The 26,715-nt window shown below is 44.8% G+C and overlaps 1 protein-coding gene across 3 annotated transcripts in view; it reads left to right on the top strand.

The window, feature by feature from the left end:
* Positions 1–26,715, top strand: part of NPR3 (natriuretic peptide receptor 3) — a 90,965-nt gene that overhangs the window by 44,643 nt on the left and 19,607 nt on the right. For all 3 annotated transcript variants that reach the window (XM_053289633.1, XM_053289632.1, XM_053289635.1), the window contains exon 4: positions 6,934–7,069. In XM_053289633.1, coding sequence (XP_053145608.1) covers positions 6,934–7,069 — 136 coding nt within the window. The remainder of the gene's footprint in view (positions 1–6,933; positions 7,070–26,715) is intronic.

The following is a 26,715-nucleotide window of genomic DNA, read 5'->3' as shown; positions in this document are numbered from 1 at the left end:
TGGATGAGATAGTAAAGCTGCCTTGGCAGAACCTTTCTTTCCATAATAGTTGATTTTCTGTGGTCGTCTCACAGGTTGAGGATGATTGGAAGGATGAATTGATTTTTTTCTTTATCTTAAAACAAAAAACATATGCAACTTTACTCATTAAAATGGAGGGACAGAGGAGGAAATTTTGCAATGAACTTGCAACATAAAATTATGAGTATACAAAACACTAGGGAGGTTTATCTAGAACCACAGTGTGTGTGTGTGTGTTTCCTGCTAAAGCAGGAAAGAGAACATTAAGATTAACCTTTTAGTGTCACTTTATAGTCCCAGAAGTAGTTGCATTTCATAAGGCAGGCCAGGTCTAGCTTTTAAATTTCTCATTTTTAAAGTACTTAATGAACTAATGCTTAGATCAACTGACAGGACATAAAACAGGTCAATTTTGATCTAGCTATTTTAAGGAACATAGGCACTTGTTAGCCTCCTATTCAAAGGGAAGAAGGTTTTATGAGATCACCATATCTGTATGTGTATCTGCGTCCCCCTCTAATAATGTTTGCATTTAAGAGTCCCTGGTGGTGCAGTGGTAAAACTGCCTCCCTGTAACCAGAAGGTTGCAAGTTCGATCCTGACCAAGGAGCTCAAGGTTGACTCAGCCTTCCATCCTTCCGAGGTCGGTAAAATGAGTACCCAGAATGTTGGGGGGCAATATGCTAAATCATTGTAAACCGCTTAGAGAGCTTCCAGCTATAGAGCGGTATATAAATGTAAGTGCTATTGCTATTGCTATTTACAGTCTACTACGAACCAAATTGACTGCACATTGACCCCAGAAGGTGTACTTTCTTGCCTGTTCCCCATGGTGGTTCAAGATGGCAGCATCTCTGTAACTCATGTGTTGATAGCCGCATACAAACCAAATGCACAGCACATGGAAAGTCATCATGAGATTTCCCAAACCAATATACTGCATTTCTGCCAGTTCCTAAACCTGTTTTAAATTTGCGTATCAGTGTTCCATCAGCTCAAATGGAATCTAGGACTGAGGAGCATTATTTAGATGAACAGCTGCTCCCTTAACAGCCACCTATTTATTATGGTCATATTTTTCATGCTTTTATGATATATAGTCTGGATATTTTTTCTGAATATTTAACCTACATTTTGGAGTTGTAATGTATGTGAAATGTATATATCAATCTTCATTACCGTCACAGACCAGCATAAAGTATATTTCAAAACCTAAATAGCAATAGATATTATACTCTAAGACTATCATAAGATGATTTAAAATATACAAGAAGAAATATAAAAAAGCTAAAATACATTACTAACATAAAATGATTTAAAATATAAAAAATAGGTATATGCTACATTTTAACTATGGCTGCAATAAGAAGCATAGGAATAAACCATGTAGCACTACCCTAGATCGTGTTTCATGCTTATAAAGTAAGAAAAGGTTTAAAATGATTTAAAACATATAAAATCATGACAGTCATCATTTAAATTAATAAGAGCTAATATGCGTTAAAAGGATATCATATAATATGTGAAATGTATGTGAAGAGCTGTAATGTAATTTAGAGCTGTAATGTATGTGAAATTAACAAACTGCCCTTAAAGTGCTTCTTGGTAAGCACTCAGTAAACATGCAATTCAGCCCTTTTTGGGGTTGTTCTCATTCATAGTTGCACAGCAAATGTCAAAACAGAAAATAGCATCATCAGCATTATTTTGCATGCTCTGTGGGATAGTCTCATTTGCTTTATTGCTCCCTTCCTTGCATCTAAAGAACGCCATGAAAAGCGGCATCCCTCAAAAATATCTAAACATAAACAACTTATTTCAACTTGATCTTTCAACCGCCCTGAGCCATTTTTGGGAGAGCGGTATATAAATCAGATCAATCAATAAATAAAAATCTTTGCTTCAGAGCTGAATTTGAATCTCCAGTGTATATTTGAAGTTTATCAAGTAGGGGAGGAATAAGTAAAAAATCAATCCAGAGTTAAAAAACTAATATAAGTTTTGCCATAAAACCCTATGGGGACCAACCTACCAATCAAAATAGAGACTACACAAAGAGAGTTTCTGAATTACCAGGTGGCTGGCCAACAGACAAAGTACAGTGAATGCAACCTTAAGAGAGAACACACAGCTGGATTACTTGCAGGACAGTAGTACTATAAAATACAAATCTATCTATTTGTTTTGGGGATCTGCAATGAAATATAACATTCCGTTTAATTCATGCCATTTACTAAAAGAGTCACAAATTATGGGAATCTACTTTTTCCTCTGGCTGCTTCAGATAACATGCCACAGCACAGGGTTGCTCTGTTGTTTGTGTTCCAGCAGAGATGGAGTCTGTTGAACAAAGTCCAGAATCAGCAGAAGTGGAAGGGAGACGGAGAGCGGAGAGAGGGCAATCATTACACAAACAAATCAACGAGCAGTCAGAAAAAACTTCCTCTCTCCAAAAAAGCATAGTAGGGAGAAAGTATAAACTAGTGAGATGTATTGCATAAAACAGGCAGTCAACAATTTCTGCTGTGGCGGATAATTATATCTCCATCCTATTGCTTCCTAAGAAAAGAAAGTAGAACGAAGAAACTGTGTGTAAATCAAGCTGCGCAATTGTTGTGGATCCAAGGTGCATGCGGAACTTCCTTATACTGAGTCAGATCACTGGGCTATATCGCTCAGCATGAAGTCTTTCTCGGCTGTACTTTGAGGTGCCAGGGATTGAACCTGGGACCTTCTGCCTACAAAGCACATGCTCTACCACCGAGCTATGACCCCATTCCTAGAATAAATGCAGGAAAGGATTGTGAAAAGACCTCAGGTTTGTGAAAAACACAAAGAGGCGTCATGTCTGTCCACTGGTTGCTGATCACTTATTCCTAGGAACAATCCAGGATTCTTCCTGCTGCCCTATGTTCCCTCTAAGGTGTGCGACTACACGCTCATGCACAAAACTTTAGCCCTCTGCTCCGCTGCTTTTAGCACCCTCACAGTCTTGCCCTGCACTGGGATGGCTGCTGCTTGTGCTGCCTTTTCCTGCCCACCCCCCACTGCCACCTTTCCCCCTCCACCGCCACCTTGTTGGCTCTTGCCACAGCCAGAGCGGGAAAATTGGCGCTCTTGTGCAAGTGAGAGAACCAATTCTCCTGCTCCGGTCACGGTAAGATTCTCCTGAAAATGGCGGCAGCCGTGAGTGCACCTTGATCATGGCGCCAGGGTGCATGCATGCCTGTCGCCGTTTCCAATAGGCTCTTGCCGCAGTTAGAGCAGGAGAGCCGACTTCCCAACTCTGGCCATGGCAAGAGCCAACGTGGCGGCGGTGGGGCAAAAGGCAGCATCCCCCAAGGATACCAAAACAGAAACAAGGAAACCAAAGCACAAGATCTTTCCAACAATTAAAAGGCATAGCAACAGAAGACCAAGGTGGAAAGGGTTAGGAGAAAGCAAGAGTACAGCACAAGGAGGGCAACAGTGTAGAGCTGGCATCAGGCAGTGGGTGGAAGGAAAATAAAAAGGGAAAGGGCAGCACTTGAAGCAGCCATCGCTGTGCAGGGCCAGACTGTGTGGCTGCTTGTGAAATTTAGAAGTCTGCTAAGACATTGGAAAAGCTTCTCTACTTGAGAAGAAAGGGAATATCCACTCCCAGCACAGTACCTCCAGTGACTGTTGCTGATGTCTATCTTATGTTTCTTTTTGATTGTGAGCCTTTTGGGGACAGGGATCCATCTTATTTATTTATTATTTCTCTATGAAAACTGCCCTGAGCCATTTTTGGAAGGGCAGTATAGAAATCAATCAATCAATCAAATAAATAAATAAAATATTAATGGTGCCTTCTTGGTTATGCTTGAGGTACAGTAGACTAGGAACATAACTTTGATATGCAGTGGTTGCTATCTACTAAATAGACCTGTAGCTGAATGCTTTGCTGGGGATTATAAATGTCTTGCTCTGAAGAAACGGCTGGATTAAGTCACATTAATTTTTGCTTGCATCCACACTCTGAAAGACACTTTGAGGGGGTCATCCCCCCCATGAAGTGACTTACATTTTTTATTGTGAATGACAGAAAATGCTATCTGCCTGATCAGGACTTTAAATCTGGAAACAAATACTCTTCTTTTCTGGTTTTGATTATTATATGCATAGATTTAATTATTTGCAATTTGTTTTTGGGGGACACTTTAACCATGAAGTTACATTGGGTGCTGCTAATCACTGTTTTAATAGTATGGGGACAAAAGGGGTGTGTTTGTGGGTGGTGGGTGTGTGCACGCACACACATGGAAGCATGGAAGGCATTGCTGAAGGAAAGAGGTGTGTATGTTTGGCCTATACTTTAGTAGAGGAAGGTTCATCTTGTCCTTTAACCTGCTGAAAAGAGGAGAGCTGGTCTGGGATAGAATGTAAAGGCAATATATGTACCATGCAATGTTTGTAAAGTAAAGTAAAGTGTGCCATCAAGTCAGTTTCGACTCCTGGTGTCCACAGAGCCCTGTGGTTTTCTTTGGTAGAATACAGGAGGGGGTTACCATTGCCTCCTCCAGCTTAGCATGAGATGATGCCTTTCAGCAGCTTCCTATATCGCTGCTGCCCAATATAGTACCAGTGGGGATTCGAACTGGCAACCTTCTGCTTGTTAGTCAAGCATTTCCCCACTGCACCGCTTGTGGTAGCAAGCACAAATTGTCTCCTTTGCTAAGTGGGGCCTATCCTGAATGGGTTAGGGTTGGAATCTAAATACATTTAGATTCTTATCAGGAAAACTTTAAAAAGGCAATTAACCCCACTGTGTTCAGTGACCAAACTGAGCTGTGTAAAGGGAATGAAAGTCACTAAATTATGTGAGGTGTCTTAGCTACAGAGATTGCAGGATGAGGAACTTGACATACAGTTTATTTTTATTTTTAATTAAAAAGCTCATTCACTTGATACTGGAACAAGTAACAAGAGTTGCCAGGAAATGAAACGGGATGAAAGTATCAAATTTAAGGGAGAGGCTTCTATTTTTCAAGTACAATTTTTTCCCCACCGAATGAAAGAAATTAGACATGGAAAATAGAATATTTAAAATAGAGTTAATAAATATATTGAATTATTAGTACTGATGATTGAGGGCATTGCCATCATCCAGCCTACCAATTCTGTCAGGGTCTTATACTCATTAAAGAAGAGACAGTGCAGTGGTTGCTTTTAGTAATCCTAGCTAGCAATCCTATTTAGTAATCCTATTTTCAATTAGTCACATAGTGTTTTGCTTCTACATGCCCTTCACACATCAAAACAAAAGGATGTTTAATCTCTCACACACAGCTTAAGTTGCAGGTTGGACTATATGACTTTCAGGACCCCTAAATTTCTCAGATTCATATTGCTTACATTGTGTTTAGTTTTAAATATCCTTGTTTTATGATTGTCTTGTTTTTAGACGCATGGCCTTCATATATGCTCCTTTAAAAAATATATTTATTTTTACACTTGCATCCTGCTCCTCCTCTTACTTCTGCCTTGTTTTTAGATCTGCCTTGTTTTTATTAAATGTGAAGTGAAAGAAAGTAAAAATGCAATTTTATAAATAGAATAGAAGAATAAAATACACTTCTTTCCTTCCATATTTATGGTGTCTGTGTTTTGTATCTATAGTGGCACATAATAATGCGCATGTGCGCACACTACCTTGATACTGCCTCCCAGAACAAAATTCATTCCGCTCACTGATGAAAAAAATTAAAGGGAACACGGCTGCTACCCCCAATTTTTATTAGCCTCTTGACTGGACTAATAGAAATGCAGTTGTCCCTTCCTTGTCTTCTGTTGCTGTGCAAGTTTTGTGCTTAACATTGCTTGACAACTGAGTCATCCTCAGTTGAATTCCTCCAGGATCCCTCAGCACAGCAGTTCCTTTTCACCTGGCAGCCGGTCTCTGCTTGTGACTCCAACCTGACATCATCGTGTATGGCTGGAAGGAAAGAAGCACTATGACTCTTAAGGGTGGCTCCAGGTTTGCCAATCATTTCTTGATTTTAGGTAATCCCACTGGGAAGTGGCAATAAATGCTTCAGCTTTATTAAAACATGAATACAAATATGATGAATATTTACATACCGCTTTTCAACAAAAGCTCCCAAAGCAGTTAACATAGAAATAAAATAAAATGACTCCCTGTCCCCAAAGGGCTCACAATCTAAAAAAAGAAACATAGGAGAGTCACCAGCAACAGCCACTGGAGGGATTCTGTCTGTGCTGGGGCTAGATAGGGCCAGTTGCTCTCTCCCTGCTCAAGAAAGAGAATTACCACTTTTTAAAGGTGCTGCTTTGCTCAGTTAAGGTAAAGGTAAAGTGTGCTGTCAAGTCAATGTCGACTCCTGGCGCCCACAGAGCCCTGTGGTTTTCTTTTGGTAGAATACAGGAGAGGTTCCATTGCTGCCGTCCGCGCAGTTTGAGATGATACCTTTCAGCATCTACCTATATCTCTGCTGCCCGATATAGTACCAGCGGGGATTCAAAATGTTAGTCAAGCATTTCCCCACTGTACCATTAGGTGGTAAAATCCAGAGGAGATTTAATTTGCTTCTCTGCCCCTGATTTCTCAGTATTTGAATAAGTCATTCACTTCCCAATTATTACACAATAATCAATGAAACAGGCATATGAAATATGCTGAATTTAACCAACTGATTCTGTGTGGTGTTAAAGCACTGTATAAATGCAGATGTTGTAGCTACAGTCCGAAGACTAATCAGATTTGCTTATCATCTGCTGGGACGTACTTGCATTATTTGGTGTAGTTTTATTCTGAAATGGTTGTCTGATGATCAGTTTGTATCAAATAGTTTGCCGAACTTTGCAAACAGCCCCTCTGTGATGACACATCTGTGGCTCAATATTGTAATGAAGTTTTGCTTTGCTTTTAAGGTTAACATGTTTGTGGAAGGATTCCATGATGCTATTATCCTGTATGTTCTGGCTTTACGGGAAGTTCTGAAGAATGGCTTCACTAAGAAAGATGGAGAAAAGATTGTCCGTCAGATATGGAACAGGACATACGAAGGTAGGAACAACTGTTTCACTTTGTTTTATTATAGTTCAGTCCTGGCAAAGTGTACCTTTTAAAAAATTGTAATCATAATTAGGGAAATGGTTCCCAGATTACATTGGTCACATTTATAATGAAATCTTATATCCATGTCTCTCCTCTGATGAAAGTCCCTGCCCTTATGGTACTGTATGTTGTAAAAAGGAAGATTAAAGGGGGGAAATGACCTCCCTTGAAAGGCGGAAATATATGTCATGACCATTAAAGCCTGGTATATGGTTATATTTTAAAAGAACGAACTTGAAAGAAAGAAGTAAGAGGTTCTTACCTTCCTCAGTGTAGTGGAAATGTTTTATCACCTGCTTCACCCCTTAACTTACCTCTTTATGCCTCATGTTATGTTTGGAAAGCTCCCTTCTGCCTCTGGATATCTGCACAGATAACAGACCAATGTGCACAAAAATGGTATACTTAGTTTAAACGGTGTGTAGATAACATGTAAATACACTGGCTCTTAAAACACTTGAAAGTTCCTGCTCTATATTTTCATAACATCACTAAATTTTTTCACAAAGAAAAGCTTTATAATAATTAGTTTACTACTGTAGCTGTCATTAGGATTCTTGGCCTCTTCCTTGTTTTTTAAGAGATTGCAACCATTTGACCTTTCCATGGGCATATATTATCTTGCTTTATTAAATTGCTTCATTTTTTCCATTAAGCTTTTTAAATCTTAAACACTGGCTTTGATAAGAATACACAAATGCCATTTTTTCCCCTTCCTTGTCAGTGCTGTGCTGGATTTTGAATAGCTTACTGTGTGGGTGCATTTGGAGATATTTCAATACAGTATCTCAATTTGATATTGTGCACCAAAACAAACATGTGCACCAAAATAAAAACATGGTTTTCTGTGTCCAACCTGTAAAACCTAGAATCTATGCATACATTCACACATTAGAGTGTAAAAACACATGCGCACTAGACTTTATAATGTCAGTAGGACCTTACTGGTAAGACCACACTGCTCTTGCCAGAGCGATTATTCATGTTTTATAGCATAAGATTACCAAGATTTCCAGTGGAAGTACTTAAACGAAAGGAAATATTTCCTTTAGATAAGAACCCAACAATGAGTTCAGAAATTGGAACAGCTATGAAAAACATAATGTCAATTTTCTTAACTGCGGTGTGTTTTTCTTCCTCGCAGTTGAGGTTAGAAGCAACAAGAAAGGCACCCACTTCACGTCCTTATACAGAGCCTGGCTCCTCTAAACATTGGTCTCTCAAATTAATCCATGCAGTCTAGAACTCAGTGTCACAACTCAAAAGCAATACAAAAGCCACAAACTGTAATTATGAGTATTAATTCCAGTTATGAGATCGGAAGATACTTCACTTTAGCAGAACCAATGTGTTATACATGCAGAGGCGTAACTATAGGGGGGGCAGGGGGGGCACGTGCCCCGGGCGCCATCTTTTCTGGTCACATGGGGGGCGCCGCCATGACCAATTTTTTTTAAAAATTTTTGTTAATACAAATGTTTCCTGCTCAGTGCAGCAGCGCTGCAGCAGTCAAGGGAGTGCATCAGTGCCCCCTTCCCCACGAGCGGTCCCTTCCACGCTGCCTGCGCCCCCCCATTGCTTTGCTGGCGCCTGGCGGCCAGTCAGTGGCCTGGCTTGGCGGCGGCAGCGGGCGCTTGTGAGGAAAAACCTAAGTATAATGTAGTATGTTGGGGGGGGCGATGGGGGGCGCAGTGGGGGGGGGGGCGCCATTTCAGTGCTTGCCCCGGGCACCATTTTCCCTAGTTACGCCTCTGTATACATGGGATAACCTATTAAGATAGTGAGGCTACTCTTGCACGCACCCTAACCCAGGCTAGGGAAGCCTGGCCTGGGTTTAGGCTGCACGTGAGAACCACCGAGATCGGGCCCAATCTCGGTGGGGCAGCATCACCTAGTCCTGCTTTGAAGCCCAGCTCTTAGCCAGGGTTAAGGGCTTGAACGTGTGTTCACTGGGGCTATATATAGCCCCAGCAGAAAGAGAAAGAGATGTAGAGTGTCCGTCACCTGGGGAAATCCCCCAATGCATCACACGTGTTGCATGGTGCATTGAGGGATCTCCAGAGGCTGGGGTGCATTGTTGTGGCCTCCGGAGCTCTGCGCTGCAGCATGCACCTCGGATCATCTGGGAGCACACTCTGCACTCCCAGCTACAAAATAGTTCTCATCTGGGGGGAAGGTGAGTTTAGCCAGCCTTCCCACCTGTAGCCCTGCTGGCTTGGTCGTGTAAACGACCTTCGTGTTGGACTTAGAATTTGAAGCTCCAAGTTCAAATTCTGCTCAGGCAGAGGGGCAAGATGGGGACGGGCTAACAGCCTAATTTCCAAGCTCTTGCCTGTGCTTGGATGTTCCCCCACTCCAGGCATGCCTTCCAAGGGGCTGACACACACACCCCGGCCAGCCCTCCCCTCTTCCTCAACATCTGACTCACTTCACTGGGTATACCCAGAAGCAACTGGAAATAACAGGGGAAACCTGCAAAGAATCTTGCAAACCCATCAGATTCTTATCCACTTTCCCAGGAAGGATTCATATTTATGGCTAAGCAAAATAAAGATACTCACCTCCCTATCAGAGCTCTTAAACCAACCAATATCCCCTTCAGAGATAGAGCATTTTCACTTTCTGCCGACACAGCTAGACCATAAAGTCAGACCTTTAAGTCAGCAAGGATGCCCACATAGCTAATACATTCAGCCCAGCGCTTGAGACAATTCCACATTACCTCGCACCACATTTTCAAAGATTTTGGCTTCGGACCATTAAGGGCCTCAAAAACATTAGCAGCCAAGAATCCTGTCTCTTACACTAACAATCAACTGCCCCCTCTCAGCCATAGCAGCGCCTCACCGGCTGAGACTCGGAATGCTCAACCAAGGACACAAATCCAAAACAAGTCTTCCAGCCAAGATAAGCCACAACCAACACTCTCTACAGAGCTGTCTGACACTCAGCCTTGCAGACAGGATGACCTGCTACAATTAAAGAGTATACTTGCTGCACTTTTGAAGAGATTGAGCCCCAAAAGACAGAGAGATGATTACTCAGCCACAGACCCTACCACAGACTCTGAAACCGATCAGGAATTATCAATGGAAGTCCAGCTAAAATCACCCCCCAAAAGACTTTTAAAAGTGAACGCAGATGATCTTGCAGCTAAATCAGGATCTGAAATGGATCTGGAAAGTGACTGTGATCAAGACCAATCCACCAGGCTCCTCCTATCTCTAACAAATATCCTAGAACATTCAGGACAGAGGCCTCAGAAGCAGGCAAGGGACCTCTGCCAGGAGCCACTACCTTGCAAGAACTGCGCCCTGGAATGCTATTTGCCAGTGACCCACACTTCGACAAGGTCACTGCACTGCTGATCTCCAGCAACCCGTATATATCCGCCACCCTAGGAAAGGGTCTCCATGCCCCCCCCACATCATCTCCACAACTTGAGGAACCACAAGCCATCTTGGGTACACCTGAGAGTATGACGTGCCCCCCAGCTCCATTTGTCCCCCTACTTGAACCATGATCAACTGGAAGACAAGGCTCCTTTGGGACAGTCATCACCTCAGAAGCAACAACAGATACATACATCCCTGGAAGTAGGCCAGTTGTGAGAGGTAGGGGCCCCTGCAGTGCCCCATTGATCCGGCCCCTCTCTGTAATTGCAGAGGACATCAGCACACAAGGCATGGGTCCAGGAACTCTCCTTAACAGCAGCCCCCTCTCTGACACCTTTACCACACTAACCTCTCCAGAAGGCTCGTCTGCGTCACAGGGACTTCCAACCCAAACTGCAGAGATTTCCTCCCAGGGAGGACTGACGCTCACAGAGGTGGGTGCCCAGGAACCTGAAAGTGCTCCACCTGCTATCTCCCCTCAGGACTTATGCTTCCCACAGCAACCCTGTGTGGACCCAACGACATAACAGGATCCCTCCACACAACTGCCATCCTATGACACTACACAATGACATTGAGTAGACCAGCGTAAAGTCGGCCTCTTATTGTGGAATGTAACTGGGTGGAATTCCTCTGTCACAGACCTCTCCTTCACTTGCCACAATATTATTTTGATCCAGGAATCCTGGACAACCGGGAAGTTATTACTCAATGGCTTTCACTCATACAAACCGCCCTGAGCCATTTTTGGAAAGGTGGTATAGAAATCAAATCATCATCATCATCATCATCATCATTATTATTATTATTATTATTAATACAGTTGTATCTGTACCCAGGGCAGGCCGTGGCAGGTACAGCAGCCGCCTGGGTGTGCTTGTTGCTACCTCTCTACACGCATCCTCGAAACTGCTTCCACCGCTCAAACAATATGCTATAGCAGTTCTGATTCAATTCAGCCTCTGCAAACTATTGATAATTAACATCTAATTCCCTCTGCAACGGAGGAAGCTGCAGGTCAGATCAATGTGGACTGAACTTGAAAACTACGTAGCAGATCTCCTCCTCTCCATTCCTAATGCATATGTGGTGATGGGTGGTGATTTAAACGCTAGGCTGGGTCCTGACGACCATACTTTATGCACTCAACAGAGGGCTTATCCACCTAACCTCGAGGCTGACAGGCTCCCTCTTATCTGTCTTTCAAAGGACCAAAGGTCAAATTATGCGGGTCTCTGCCTGAGTCTAATGACCATCAGACTTAACCTCTTCATTTTGAATGGCTCACTTGAAAACAACCATCCTGCTGAGTTCACCTATCTGGCCGGCTGCAGAATGAGCCTGATTGATTACTTTATTTTACTTTATCACGTCAGAGAACCTGCTTCCTCTGGTGGAGAGATTTGAGGTCACCCCCAAATTTGATAGTGATCATCTCCCCATCTCGCTCCTTCTGAAGCCTTTCATTCATCAGTCCCACATAGAGAACCATTATAATCCCATGTATAACCTTGGAGGGAGGAGCATATTGCTATGCTAAATGGTCTCCACAACTGGACCAAGTGCTAAGTCAGCTATTTGCTTCTGACCAACTGCAGCGTATTCAATCATCCCTACTAAATAATTAGCCAACTCATGCGCCTTTGGAGACCTATAGTGCCCTAGTCCAGGAATTACAACAGCTCCTCTCTCATAAGATCTGTGAGCCATAAGCACAACATCAGTAGGCCTCCAAGGTTTGATAAGGACTGTGTTCACACCAAAAAAGCCCTTGCCAATGCCTATGAAGTCTATAAATCTAGTTCCAGACTGTTGGCCGCACAGAATCTCCTTCAGCAGAAAAGACAGCACAAACTTCTGCTGGCTCATAAGAAAAGAGATGCCATGAAAGATCCCTGGATGGGTCTCATTCAGCCTGTTTGATCCAAAGTCTCTGCCATGTTCTGGTGTCTTACAAAGCACTCTCACAGCTATGGTCCAAATGACCTAGACTGTCATATTCACCCAGGGATCTTGGAGAAATACTTTCACGTCTTACTTTCACGTCCCTGCTGACATTTGCAGAAGCTCCTCCTGTGCCATTGAGGATACTCCAGCATGGGCTCCAGTGTCAACTTCAGAGATGCACAGTCTAGTCACCCAATTAAGACCGGGGAAGGCTCCAGGTGAGGACTTTATTCCACTGGAGGCTGCTAAAAATAATCTGGATTGGTGGGTCCCTATCCTGGCATCGCTCTTCACTTATATTGATAAGAATGGCCAAATTCCAAAGGACTAGGGGGTAGCGATCATTGTCCCTATATTTAAAAAGTGCAAGTAGGATGACTCCGGCAACTACAGACCCATCAGTTTGCTCAATACCATCAGCAAATTTTATGTGAGACACCTATACGGGAAATTTAGGGATTGGCTGGAACAGGGAAATCTTCTTGCTGAGGAACAAGCAGGCTTCAGGGAAGAGCGCTCCACTATCGATCAGTGCCTAGTTCTACAGCACCTTATCAGGAAATACTCCTCCTGCAGGGTGACCTCTCCGCCTTCATCGATCTCAAGGCAGCATTCGACTTCATCTCACGAGTCAAATTATGGAAGAAGTTGGAAGCCTCCTCCATTGACCGGCGCCTGTTATACCTTCTTCGCACCCTGCATGCAGCCACATCACTCAAGGTCAGATGTAGCCCCCAAGGCCACATCACAAGAGCCGTTCCAACTCAGAAGGGTGTCAAACAAGGATGTATTTTGGTCCCACTCCTCTTCAATTTCTACATTAACTCTATGGTGGGCCAGCTTAGCAACACAGATTTCCACCCTCCAAAGCTCGCGGGGAGACACATTGCCATCCTGTTATATGCGGATGATGCACCTACTCTCAAGGACCACGTTGGCCTTAGAAGAGCTCTGAGAGCCCTGATGCTGCACTGCAGCAAGGACTGCCTGTAAATCGACCACCACAAAACTAAAATTATGGCCTTTGTCAGGAGGCCCAAGATTCACTCCTGGTGGATTGAGGGACATAAGATTGAGCAAGTTACACACTTCAAATACTTGGGAGTAGTTTTTCATTCTGGCGGCACATGTCTTTAAATGCCCAGAGAAGCTCCTCTGCCATTCTCAAATTCCTGCGGACAAGAGGAGGCCATTTTGTACCTGCAGCTCTTGAACTGCTGATAGCCAAGTCACTAGCTCAGCTCCTCTATGGTGCTCAATTGGGCCCCTTCCCCAACATCATGACTCTGGAACTTGTACAATCTAAATTCCTGAGGGCAGTGCTCCAAGTGCAGAGATGTGCCTCCAGTGCAACTCTGCGCCTGGAGACAGGCCTGATCAAGCTCGAGGCTAGGGTTTGGGTAGCCATTCTCTGTTATTGGCTCAGACTATCCTTTTGCCCAATTGGTCTTGCCTCCCTAACCCTACACGATGATTACCATTCTAGCTGGATTCAGACAATTGAGACAAAAATAGCTACATTAGGCCTCTCCCCCTTGACCTTGCTCAACATGGGCTACAATCAGGCGAAAGCAACCATCAAGCAGCGCATTATAGACATTGAGTGCCAAACAGATCTCAGCAATGTCCCAAAATTTCATATCAGGGATGGGCTTAAATATTCTGCATCTCCAGCAGCATATCTCATGCAACTGAGGTTCCAAAGCACAGAAGGGTGTTCACTCTGGCTCGCTGCCATGGCCTCCCCTTAGCAGTGCTAGAAGGCCATTATAGAAGGACCTCATTTGCAGAGCGACTATGCCCCTGTGGCTTAGGGCAGATCGAAACCACTGAGCATGTTCTTCTATACTGCTTGTTCTATACAGACATCCGTGCCTCCCTCATCCTTCCATTGTTAAGCAAGTATCCAGGCCATCCGAGCCAATTCTACAACTCCCTGCTACTCTCTGACTCTAAGCCTGCCATCACATATAGCGTCACCAGGTACTGTGCAGCTGCCATCAGCATTCGTTGGCTGATGACAGGCAGTGAGCCCTACCAGCCCTAATCTGTCTCCCGGTGACCCTGGGCAGACCTTGCAATTGCTCACGCGCCTCCCTTTTTACTGCTCCTTACAACCTCCAATCTGGCTGTTTTCCAGTTTTATCACTCAAGATTTTATATATTTCTCTCTTCCCATGTCCTTTAACCTTATTACAATTTTATCCCCCCCCCTTTTTTATGCTTTTTGTGCATTTTTATGACTTTTACTATTTCTCAGGAGTGATTCTATTTTTAGTATTTTTAGCCATTGTAGTACCAATATGTACCATTTTATATGCAATCACTTCTATCTATTCTCACTTTTAACATGTAATCGTAAATTGTATTAGTAATTGTATAGTACATCCTGGCTTCTAAATGTAACAGACAAGTTTTAATTTCAACTGTCATTTTGGTTTTAGATATTCTCTCCTGGATACTTTTAGCTACTTTCTCTTTTAACATGTATGCTTTATGCTGGTCTGTGACCGTAATAAAGATTGATTGATTGAATTCTGCTCTTTTTCAAGGATGGTAGAATTCAACAATATATAAAGTACATACACATTAAAATAGAGTAATTGCTCTTATCATTACATGCAATACATTCAATAATATGGTAAAACCAACATATCGGTATTACATATATAGACTCTATATAACTTAAGTGTAAGAACAATTCCTTTAAATAAAGAATAACAGAGTTATCTTATTGGAACATAAGAACAGCCCTGCTGGATCAGGCCCAAGGCCTATCTAGTCCAGCATCCTGGACTAGATAGATCCATCCCAATTCAAGAGGGTAGACATGTGAACATTTAAGGCTGAAGTGGGCTAACTTGTGAGGATGGAAATTATCAATTATGATTATAGTGAAAGAAAAGTAGGCAGCTTAGTTCTTACCAGAACAACTTGTTTTAATCAAATAAATCTTATGTGTTCCAGACCTTCATTTTATTATTAATTGGTGTGGGGTGGTTTTGTGGGGATGTGGGGTTTGGCCCTTTTTCTTTTTATTTAATATATAAACATCTGCTTTGATATAAGTGTTTTGCTTTACAATTTTATAAACTCATATAGCTACAAGACCTTATTTTAACTATTGGGGCGTGTTTTTGTTTTGTTTGTCTTGGAAGGGGTAGGATTAGCAGAGGAGGGGGCGAAGATTAAGAAATTTTAAAATGCTGTTATTTCATTGGATGATAGTTAAAGATTTCCAATTAGTTTGCCTATATTTATGTATTATCTATGATTTATAATGCCACTTCTTTGTGTTACACCTTGTTTCTGTTTTTGTTGTTCTCTATCTTCATCAGGATAATGAATACATTATTAATATTGCAGTTACTTTCTCACCCCCTTCCTTATTGGTCCATTTATAGTCAAACAATTTGTTACTGTCCCTGTACACCAAATGTTCAGGGTGTTCTCCCCTGCCCTTTCTCCTTGAGCTTTAACTACCTGTGAATGTGTGTGTGTGTGAGATTGTGGTACGATTTCTCACTGACTCCTAGAAACCTGAACTGGTAATGATGTGCTTTGACATAGGCAGGAATTTCTTTCATGCAAATTGGCCAAATCCATATTTTGTTTATCTTCCCATTTTGTCCATCTCACCTTTACTCGAGATGAATGTTAATATGGGCTCTTCCCCGCCCCCGTCAGTAAATTGGCTCAGCAGTATTGGTTTTTTGCCTCCTTTCTGGAAACAGGTTTTTTTTTCTTTTTGGGGTTGGGTGGTAGGTAGCATCCATCATGCCCGACCACCCATCCCAGTTTGATGTCCCTAGGAGCTACCCAAGGGGAACAATGGGGTATTTCAAGTTTCCTCATTGTTCCCTGTTTTGCATTGCAGTCTGCAATGCATTTTGCAACCTTGCCTTGAAAAACACTGCAGAACAGAAGCACACAATAAAAGGGAATTTGTCCCTCCCAACGCAGAACACACATTTCAAACACACTCCAAAAATGGCCAAAAAAGAATCACTGACCCAGAATCCACTGCCAGCCACAGTGTCTCTGCTGCAGTAACATCACTGGCACTAGTTGCTTTCTCGCATACAATTATGACTCCTTACATTACTTCCTAGCATTGCAATAGCTGCCACAGCAGCACCCTTAGCAGCAAGCATTGCCATAATTCAACTAGAGCAACTTCAGCCATATTTTGACTGAGTACAACTTGCAATGCAGATTGCAGAGCAGACCAGAGCAGTGAGTGAAGCACAGGTTAGTTTGGAGGCTAGACATGGTGCTCATCACAGCAATCACCAAGTAATATTATATATATATACACACAGAGAGCTGCCACTGTCCATTTCTTGCCACAACACTATCTCACAAACAAAACAAGTCACAACTCAAGGCAGGCAAGCACCCAAGTTCTGCCTTTGGCAATCTGAGATCCAGCAAAACTATACAGTTATAGCAGCAATAGCCCAGCATATTATACTCAGTGCTGAGAAAAGGAAACCACCAAATCAAACCTTCCTTCCGTCCTGCCTGCCACAGAGAGACAGGAGAACAGAGTAGACTGGCTTGGTGCAGACAATATTGAGCTAGATGGACCAATGGTCTGACAAGAAACAAATCTTCTAGGCGCTTACCATAGAAGAACTCTTCTTCTCTAGCATATATCCTGCAACACTGTTGCCTGCCTGCCTGTGTCTGGATAACACCTTGAACTCAGATTGGTGCTGTGCCCCAGCTGACAGCCTGACACATGGGCCAGGGCACCAGTCCATCTCATCATGGTCCATAGCAGTGGCATGTGTGTGTGTGTGTGTGTGTGTGTGTGTGTGTGTGTGTGTGTGTGTTGGTCAGCAGCACTAATGGGCAGACTGTGACTCATCTGGTTTTGAGGTTGGCTAGGGTGGGGTGAACTACCAGTGGTGTAGTAGTGGGTAGGGGTGACCATGCCCAGCAGTGGGAGGTCGGCCTTCAGGAAGACCAGCTGCTCCACAAAGTCATCCTCCAAGCGTGAGCAATGGGGTATCACTATGTTCCTGTCCACAGAACACCTTCTTGCACTGGTCGCTGCCTGGCGGGCATGCAAGAAACCATCTGGCAACCATTGCCAAGTTGGGCCAGACTTGGTGATGTGTTACCCAAAACTGAATCGGCTCCATCTCCTGGCTTTCCACCAACAACTACATACTGCAGAATACACTGCTCAGCACTGCTGCAGGGCTCTGTGGGCTCCTCCCATGTCTCTGGCAAGGTGCCAAGGAAGCCCTCTGTTAACCACTGGGTGGAACAGCGAGGCGGAACTTCCGTCTCTCTTGGCCCTACCATGGACACCACATTGCTGGACCAGGAAGCGGTGGTGCTGCTTCTAGGGGTGGATTGTGCACTAGCAGTACACACTCCAGCTCCCTCCTGGTTGGGCCCCAGCCTCCTCTCCAGGGCTTGCCTAACCAATTCAACTAGGAGGGCTCTCCAGCTGGGGAGGGGTGACATCCTTGGGTCACAAAGGCAAGACAAAATATGCTCTGCCAATTCACCCAAGTGTGTCCTGAGCCAATCCACCTCAGCCAAACTGCCAAGGCAGTTGTTTCCTCAGTGTTCAGCAAGGACTGGAGCTTGCCCATTGGCCCCTCAAGAAGAAGAGCAGCGGGCAAAGCCTGGCTCAGCATTGCTGTCTCAGCACACAAGCTGTTAGTGACAACAAAGAATGGCTTGAGTGTCAAGACACCCTCAAAAATGAGCAACCAGTCCTGGGTGGATACATCACACACAACCAAGCCACTCCTCCTTGCAGGTGCTGGAGCAAAAGAAAGGCGGCGTTCCAACAGGTCAGAACATCCTGAGGGATCAGGTGTTCAGGTAGGCTGAGCTCAAGCTGGCTCTCTTTGAGTATCTGCCTACTCCTTAACTCCAGTGGAACTAAGCTGCTATCTTGCAGCACCTGTCCACAAGAGCATCCATGGCAGCAGCAGACTGGTGCTCAGTGCATCCAGTGGGGATGTCTTGCCTGGCCACAGCCACAGAAAGGCCAAGTGTATCCTGCATGACCAGGTTCAGAGTGTGCACACACAACAGATGGACACAAAATGAAGGAATGGGTGGTCGTCCAAAGCAATCATCCCAGCAATGGCCCAGGTAACGAGATGAGGTTCTGAGCAACCAGACTGCTTGCCCACTGACTGCACCCACCATGCAGGCAGCTTCCCCTAGGGATGTGCATGGAACCACAGAGGCGTGGTCTGGCACTGGGGGGAGTATGGCTTTAAGGGTGGGGGGTAGTACTCCCCCCCCCGCCGCTCTTCCCCCTCCGGCGCTGGACTTTTCTAAAACGTTTTTGGGGTGGCAGAGTTCCTCCCTGCCCCCGTCGTTGTCTCCTGATTTTCCAAGTAGTAAAAGCTGGCGCCACGCATGCGCCCATCATGGCGCGCGTGTGCCCGTCACCACCGTGCACGCCACATACGTCACAATGATGTATGCGGCGTGTGCATGCCAGCGGCGGTGACGGGCGTGCGCACCGCGACGAGCACATGTGTGGCGCCAGCTTTTACTACTTGGGAAATCGGGAGACAACGACGGCGGCAGGGAGGAACTCTGCTGCCCCAAAAACATTTTAGAAAAGTCCAGTGCCGGAGGGGGAAGAGCAGCGGTGGGGGGGGAGTACTACCCCCCCCCGCCCTTAAAGCCACACTTCTCCTCCCCGCCGAACCACCCGAATTCCAGAACAGTCCGGAGGCCTCTTGCATGGCCCCGGACCGGTCCATGCACACCCCTAGCTTCCCCTGCTTGAGAGCTGGAGCAGGTGCCTTGCCGCTAGTTGAAGGCACACCAGGCCTATTGTTGCCAGCAGGAGCAGGAGCCCCTGAATGATGCTGTTGCAAATGCTTCAGCATCCCCAACATCGCAAGATGCTTAGGGTCCTTCCCCCTGCTGACCTATGCCCTGAAGTGGGTGCAGACAGCATGGGTTGGGTCACCGATATGGAGCTCAAAGGGGTCTCACGCCACACTGCCATCAGAGCTGGTCTGGCCCCGTTTCAGTGGTGGTGGTAATGAGGCTGCTGGTTCTTTCTGGGGGCCACCACCACCACCACTGCCCTCGGTCCAGGGCTGAGAAGGTCTGTTAACCAGAGTGACTTCCTCCTGTTCCCTCTGTCTCAGACCGGGGGGTTACACTGCCAAGGGAGTTTGGGGAGGATGGTGAGACTCTCGGCTGGGTTAGCAGCCAACACAGTCTCCTCCACTGCTACAGGAAGAGCTTTTTCCCTGACAGAGGAGGACCTTCCCCCTAATTCTGGTTCAGCCACTGCTGACAGCTGCATTGCAGTCCACCCTCCTCCCAAAAGGAGAGCCTGCGCGCAAGGGGGACTTGGGGAGTAGGCCCTTCTTGCCATCACCCACCACGACAAGCATCACCCCTCTCTCTTCCTGCCACTCTGCTTCTGGCCCTGCCTTGCACCCTCCCTGCCATCTTGGTGTGTGTGTGTGTGTGTGTGTGTGTGTGTGTGTGTGTGTGTGTGTGTAAAAATCCAAGCCCTAACTCTGATGGGGTGGGGGGGGAGAAGCACCTTTTTAAAAATGTTGTGGGGTTGGGGTGGTCTATGTATGCTGTGTGTGTCACTCACAGTGCTATCTATAGCACTGTGGTGCATAGTGCACACAAAGAAACTAGAAAAGTTAAATCCCCTCAAATAATTTATTTGGTGGAGAGTTAGAGGGGAGCAAGCAACAATGGGCTAAGTCAAAGGGAAGGGAAAGGCCTCTCCTGAGTTAACCCATCCTTTCTGTCCTGCTGTCCTACATACCTAGTATCTAATCCCTTCCCCAAACGAGACCCTTTTAAAAGAACTCTAACCTGACCAGGGATATGCAGACTAGGGGTGTGCAATTCGGATTTTCGGGTGATTCAGCTCGGACCCGAGCCGAATCACCCCCGTTCTGTTTTGTGCCCGAATCTGGGTCACCCGAATCACCCTTGATTCGGTTCGGATTCGGGTTTAATCCGAATCCGGATCCGAATCGATTCGGGGGGTAAAAAGGGGCCCAGGGGCAAAATTTTGGGGTGGGGTGGTAGTGCCCAAAGGGTAGAGTCTACCACCCCAATTTCAGGGGGATTGGGCAAAGTCCTGATTTTTTGTGAATTTTTAAAGTTTTAGTGACTTTGGGGCAGTTCGGGGGCATAGCATGGGATTTGGGCAAAAGGAGTGGGGTGGGGTGGTAGTGCCTAATGGGTGCAGGCTACCACCCCAATTTCAGGGGGATTGGGCAAAGGGCTGATTTTTGGTAAATTTCTGAAATTTTCATGTCTTTGGGGCAGATTGGGGCATATTGGGGCAGAAAGTGGGGCCTGAGGCAGAATAGTGGGGTGGGGTGGTAGTGCCTAATGGGTGCAGGCTACCACCCCAATTTCAGGGGGTTTGGACAAATGGGTGATTTTTTGAGAATTTTTGAAGTTTTGGTGACTTTGGGGCAGTTTGGGGGCAGAAAGTGGATCTGCCCCAAAAGAGTGGGGTGGAGTGGTAGTGCCTAATGGGTGGAGGCTACCACACCAATTTCAGGGGGATTGGGCAGAGGGCTGATTTTTTGAGAATTTTTGAAGTTTGGGTGTCTTTGGGGCAGATTGGGGGCAGAAAGTGGATCTGCCCCAAAGGAGTGGGGTGGGCTGGTAGATAGTGCCTAATGGCTGGAGGCTACCACCCATCCCCAATTTAAGAGTGATTGGGCAGAGGGGTGAATTTTGGTGAATTTATTTTTATGAGGTTTGTCTTCATAAGGTGAAGTGTGCTAAATTGATTACTTCCTCATATTATTCATAGTAAAGGAAAGTGTGAAAAAGTGAAAGTGGGGTCATGAGAGTTGTTTAATTGAAAAAAATCTCATTTGCTATGATAGAATGAGAATTCACACCTCAGAAGTTTTTTGCCCAATCCCCCTGAAGGTTCTGCCCAATCCCCCTGAAATTGGTGTGGTAGCCTCCACCTATTAGGCACTACCACTCCACCCCACTCTTTTGGGGCAGATCCACTTTCTGCCCCCAAACTGCCCCAAAGTCACCAAAACTTCAAAAATTCTCAAAAAATCACCCATTTGTCCAAACCCCCTGAAATTGGGGTGGTAGCCTGCACCCATTAGGCACTACCACCCCACCCCACTATTCTGCCCCAGGCCCCACTTTCTGCCCCAATATGCCCCAATCTGCCCCAAAGACATGAAATTTTCAGAAATTTACCAAAAATCAGCCCTTTGCCCAATCCCCCTGAAATTGGGGTGGTAGCCTGCACCCATTAGGCACTACCACGCCACCCCACTCCTTTTGCCCAGATCCCATGCTATGCCCCCGAACTGCCCCAAAGTCACTAAAACTTTAAAAAATCACCAAAAATCAACCATGAACCGAATCACCCAAATTTTTTGTGCCCGAAATTCGGGTGATTCGGCTCGTGCCCGAAAAAATTCGGGGGACATCGGGGGTGATTCGGTTCGGCCCCGAATCACCCGAAATTGTTCGTTTCGGGCACAGATCGTTCTGTGCCCGAAATTTTTTGCACATCCCTAATGCAGACACTGGGCTGAGCAGACACTGGGACTCAACAGCTGGGGGCAGGACAGGTGGGTGCTGGACAGATGCCCACCCACCCAAAAAATCAACAAAGAAAAAGTTTGGCCAGTGAGGGGGAGACAGAGAGAGCCTGGCAGACTGGGCACCAGACAGAAGTCACAGAACGCACCAGCCTACAAACAAAAAACAAAAAACATTCCAATCCAGACACACAGCAGTAGCAAAGGTGCAGCTTCGGCTGCAAAAGTGTCTGTGTGGGCGGGGGGTCAGTACAGCACTCCAGTTACTAAAGCCACTGGGGTCTTAAATGAAGAAGAAGAAATCAACACAAGGGAAAAAAATAGCCACAGCAGCACCCAGTTAAAGTCACTGGGGCTGTTGGTAAAATTAAAAGAAGGGAGGGAGGAGACAGGCACTCTCTCCAGTTCACTGGGCCGGGCGGGCCCCAGGCCGCCGCCACCAGTCTCAGTCTGTACTGCAGTCTCTCTGATCCTTCCTCTTCTCCCGCGAGGCACACTAAAGGGCTCTCTGGCCTCCCAGTCCCTTAAATACATTTTTAAAATCTCTCCTTTGACTCCCCCCATCTCCCTTCCAATGGGGGCACAGTTGCCCGTGAAAACACTTCATTTTTATGATAACCAGCCAACCAAGAAGCAACGAGATCGCAAGCCAATCAGAAGTCAGTACCAGAAAACCAATTAGCAAGGGGGAAACAGGCCTCTAAAATGGTGCTCGGAACCACAAAACGTTCTGATCTAAATGAGGTTGTTCTGTTCTGAGTTTGAAACAGGCCCTTTATTTGGAGGGTGTTCTGTTTCAAGCTCAAAACACTCAAAACAGCCCATTTTCAGTTGGAATGTTCTAACCACGGAACCTCCTGCACATTCCTAGTGACTACAAACACTCTGACTTCTGGGGCATGCTTATTATACTTCCTTGCTATAATATTTTGAATATCTATAGATATTATTCTGATCAGTTCTTTTCCTCCAAATTAGAAGCTAAAACCACCTGGTGCACGGGATCCATGGTCTGCTGCCCTTGGATTGTTGTTGCCATCATAAAGGCTTTTTCTGTCTTGTTATTGTCTGGGCTTTGGGTAAGTGTACAATCTGGGTTCTCCTCCTCCTCATTCCACTTTGCCACACTTCTTTCATATTATTTTGAATAGCATGGCTGTTAATATTGTCAGCTGGAATACACAGGATTTAGGCAGTCCAGCAAAGTACAAGCAGGTCCTGACCAAGCTTTGAAAAATGCACACTGAGGTGGCATAGCTGCAGGTGACACTTGCTTCCAATAGATAAATACAGAGTGTGTAAAGATGGGGTCGGTGAAGCTTTTGCCAGTGGTTTTTCCAAAATGTCGGGGTGGGGGGTGGGGTTTAATAATTTTGATTTATAAGAAATTGACTTGGCAGATAATGAACTGACCGAAATGGCTGCTTTCTGATTTTGGTTGCAAAAACCCCATCCACCAACCACTCTGGAACTAGTGAGTATACTGTATATGGCCCAAATATTTATTCTCCAGACACATTCCACTCATGCATATACCACTTCATATCTAAACAATATGACTATTTAATAATTGGTAGGGATTTTAATGAAATATTGGATCCTATTTTAGATGAAACACTCCCCCATGCAAGTTACACTCCTCAGTCAGATCAGCTTTACATTCATATATGACTGATTTTACTCTGGTTGACATATGGTGGGTATTATTCCCCAAAGGCAGAGACTACTCATTTATTTCTCCTATCCATAAGAACTGTTTTAGACTGGACTCTTTTTTAAATTTTATCTTCATTAGTTCCTTCTGTGGTCCATTGCAACATTGATGCTATAACCATTTCAGACCATGCTCAAGTATCTTTACATTTCTAATTACTACAACGACGAAGAATATTTATATATAGCTTATAGTGGCACATAATAGTGCACATGTGTGCACACTGCTTTGATACTGCCTCCCAGAACAAAACTCACTCCCCTCACTGCTGGAAAAAATGAGAGGGAACACTGCTGCTGCCCCCAATTCTTATTAGCCTCTTGACCCCCTGCCCTCAGCACAGCATTTCCTTTTCACTTGGCAGCCAGTCTCTGCTTTTGACTCCAACCTTACATCATCATGTATGGCTGGAAGGAAAGAAGCACTATGACACTAAAGGGTGGCTCCAGATTTGCCGATCGTTTCTTGGTTTTAGCTGATCCCACTGAGAAGTGGCAATAAATGCTTAAGCTTTATTAGAATACAAATATAACAAATATTTATGTACCGCTTTTCAACAAAAGCTCCCAAAGCAGTTTACATAGATATAAATAAATAAAATTGCTCTACCCCTGCTCCCAGTTGCTCTCCCCCAGCTCAAGAAAGAGAATCACCACTTTTAAAAGGTGTCTCTTTGCTCAGTTAGCAGGGGAATTATTTATTATTTTATTATTTATTTATTATTTATTACATTTGTACACCGCCCAAAACTTTTGTCTCCCATCTCGAATTAGACCTATCCTTTCCCAGATTTTCAAGATGGTGCTTCAACACTTCTTTTAAATGACCCAAGTTTCAAAAGCCAAATGGAAATGGAACTGAAGAAATTTTTGGACTGAATGTAGGCTCCTCTCCTGCAGAAGCCATTGTATGGGATACTTGTAAGGCTTTCATTCGGGGGATATTAAAGGAGAACCTCCGTATTCATGGGGGATCCATTATCTGTAATTACCATGGGTATGGAAACTGCAAATGCTGGGTCATTGGGGCAATGGGATCATGGGGGTCAGGTTCCCAGAGGCCCGAAAACTTATTTATTTTATATACCGCTTGTCTCCAAAGGTTCTAGGCAGTTCACAAAAATAAACACAACAAAGACAAAATAAAACAAACTGTTAAAACATCAATTTAAAACACCCAAAGATTACTAAAAGCCAGGCTAAAATAATGTGTCTTAAGGGTTCTTTTGAAGACTTGTAAAGATGTTAAACCACAAACAGCTAAAGGGAGTGCATTCCACAGCCCAAGAGCAACTACAGAGAAGGCCCACACCCAAGTCACCACCAGACAGGCTGGCGACATCAGGAGATGGACCTCTCTTGATGACCTTGATGTGTGGTGGGGATAATGCAGAAGAAAGCACTCTCCCAGGTAACCTGGCCCTAAGCCTATAAGGGGTTTAAAGGTAACAACCAGCACTTTGTATTTTGCCTGGAAACTTATTGGTAGCCAATGCAATTGTTTTAAGACAGGCATAATGTGGTCTTTCTGAGAAATCCCAGAGACCAATGTAGCCGCTGCATTTTACACCAACTAATGTTTCCAAACTACATACAAAGGCAGCTTCACATAGAGCGTATTGCAGTAGTCAAGTCAAGCCTAGAAGTTACCAGAGAGTGCACCACAGTTCAGAGATCATTATCTTCAAGGAACAGATGCAGCTGACGTATCAACCAAAGTTGGTACAAGGCACTCCTGACCATAGCCTCAACCTGAGAAACGAGGATGAGGCATAGGTCCAGAAGCTCTCCCAAGCATTCCCAATATGTTCCTTCTGGGGGAGTGCAACCCCATCCAGCACAGGAAGATCTATCACGTCCCTCGAAGTATGACCCCTTACCATGAGTATCTCCATCTCATTTGGATTCAGTTTCAATTTATTATCCCTCATCCAGTCCATTACTGCCTGTAGGCAGGCATTTAGAGGGGTTATGCCATTTACTGATGATGATATCATGGAGAAATAAGATTTGGGTGAAATCAGCATATTGATAACACCCTGCTCCAAATCTCCTGATGATCTCACCCAGTGGTTTCATGTAGATGTTAAAAATCATCAGATATAGGATGGAACCCTGAGGGACACCATACAATAGCTCTCGTTTCAGAGGGCAGTTATCTCCAAGCGACACCATTTGGAATCTACCAGAGGGGTAGGAATGGAAACACTGCAAAGCTGTACCACCTATTCCCAAATCCCCAAAATGTTCCAGAAGGATACTATGGTCAATAGTATTGAAAGCTGAAGAAAGGTCCAAAAGAACCAACAGAGTTACACTCCCTCTGTCCATTCCTTGGTAGAGATCATCCATCAGGCCAGCCAAGGCTGTCTCCACCCCATAGCTTGCTCTAAAACTAGTTTAAAATGCATCAAATTGGCGGAGGGGAGGGGAAATGTTTAAAGTGCCCTTCTGTGCTCTGTAGGCCTCCAGAGAACCAGTAATGCCCCCGCTGCCACCAAGACATCCAAAATAGTTTTTCAGCTCTCCCCCATGATTTTCCACTGAGTTTTTAGAGTAAACAAGCCACAAAATAATTCTGTTTCACAAAATGGCAGCCGGAAATGACCTCCGTGGTTATTTATGGCTGCCTCTGACCTGCAGATATGAAGAATTAACCCCTTGTGGGGCTTTTTCCCCCCATGCATGCCGAGGTCGAGTGTCAATCATCTGACCTCTAATATGCAAAACTGCAGGTGTTGAGTCCATTAATACAGAGGTTCTCCTGTATATCCTTTGCATCCTATAAGAAAAGGTGCACATTTCGGTGGTAAATGGAGAGTTGAGTGAAGACTCTTCTAACTCATTATGCTTCTAATCCATCTCCATCATTCTATCATGATCTCATGCTTGCTAAATTTTAATTGAACAAATATTATGCCTCCAAGGCTGAATGGGCCCTAACCTGCACTAAAACAAAGGTATTGGGAGCATGGTG

Source organism: Hemicordylus capensis, chromosome 2, assembly GCF_027244095.1.
Source record: "Hemicordylus capensis ecotype Gifberg chromosome 2, rHemCap1.1.pri, whole genome shotgun sequence".
Lineage (NCBI taxonomy): Eukaryota > Metazoa > Chordata > Lepidosauria > Squamata > Cordylidae > Hemicordylus > Hemicordylus capensis.
This window is presented reverse-complemented; position numbering and strand designations above follow the sequence as displayed.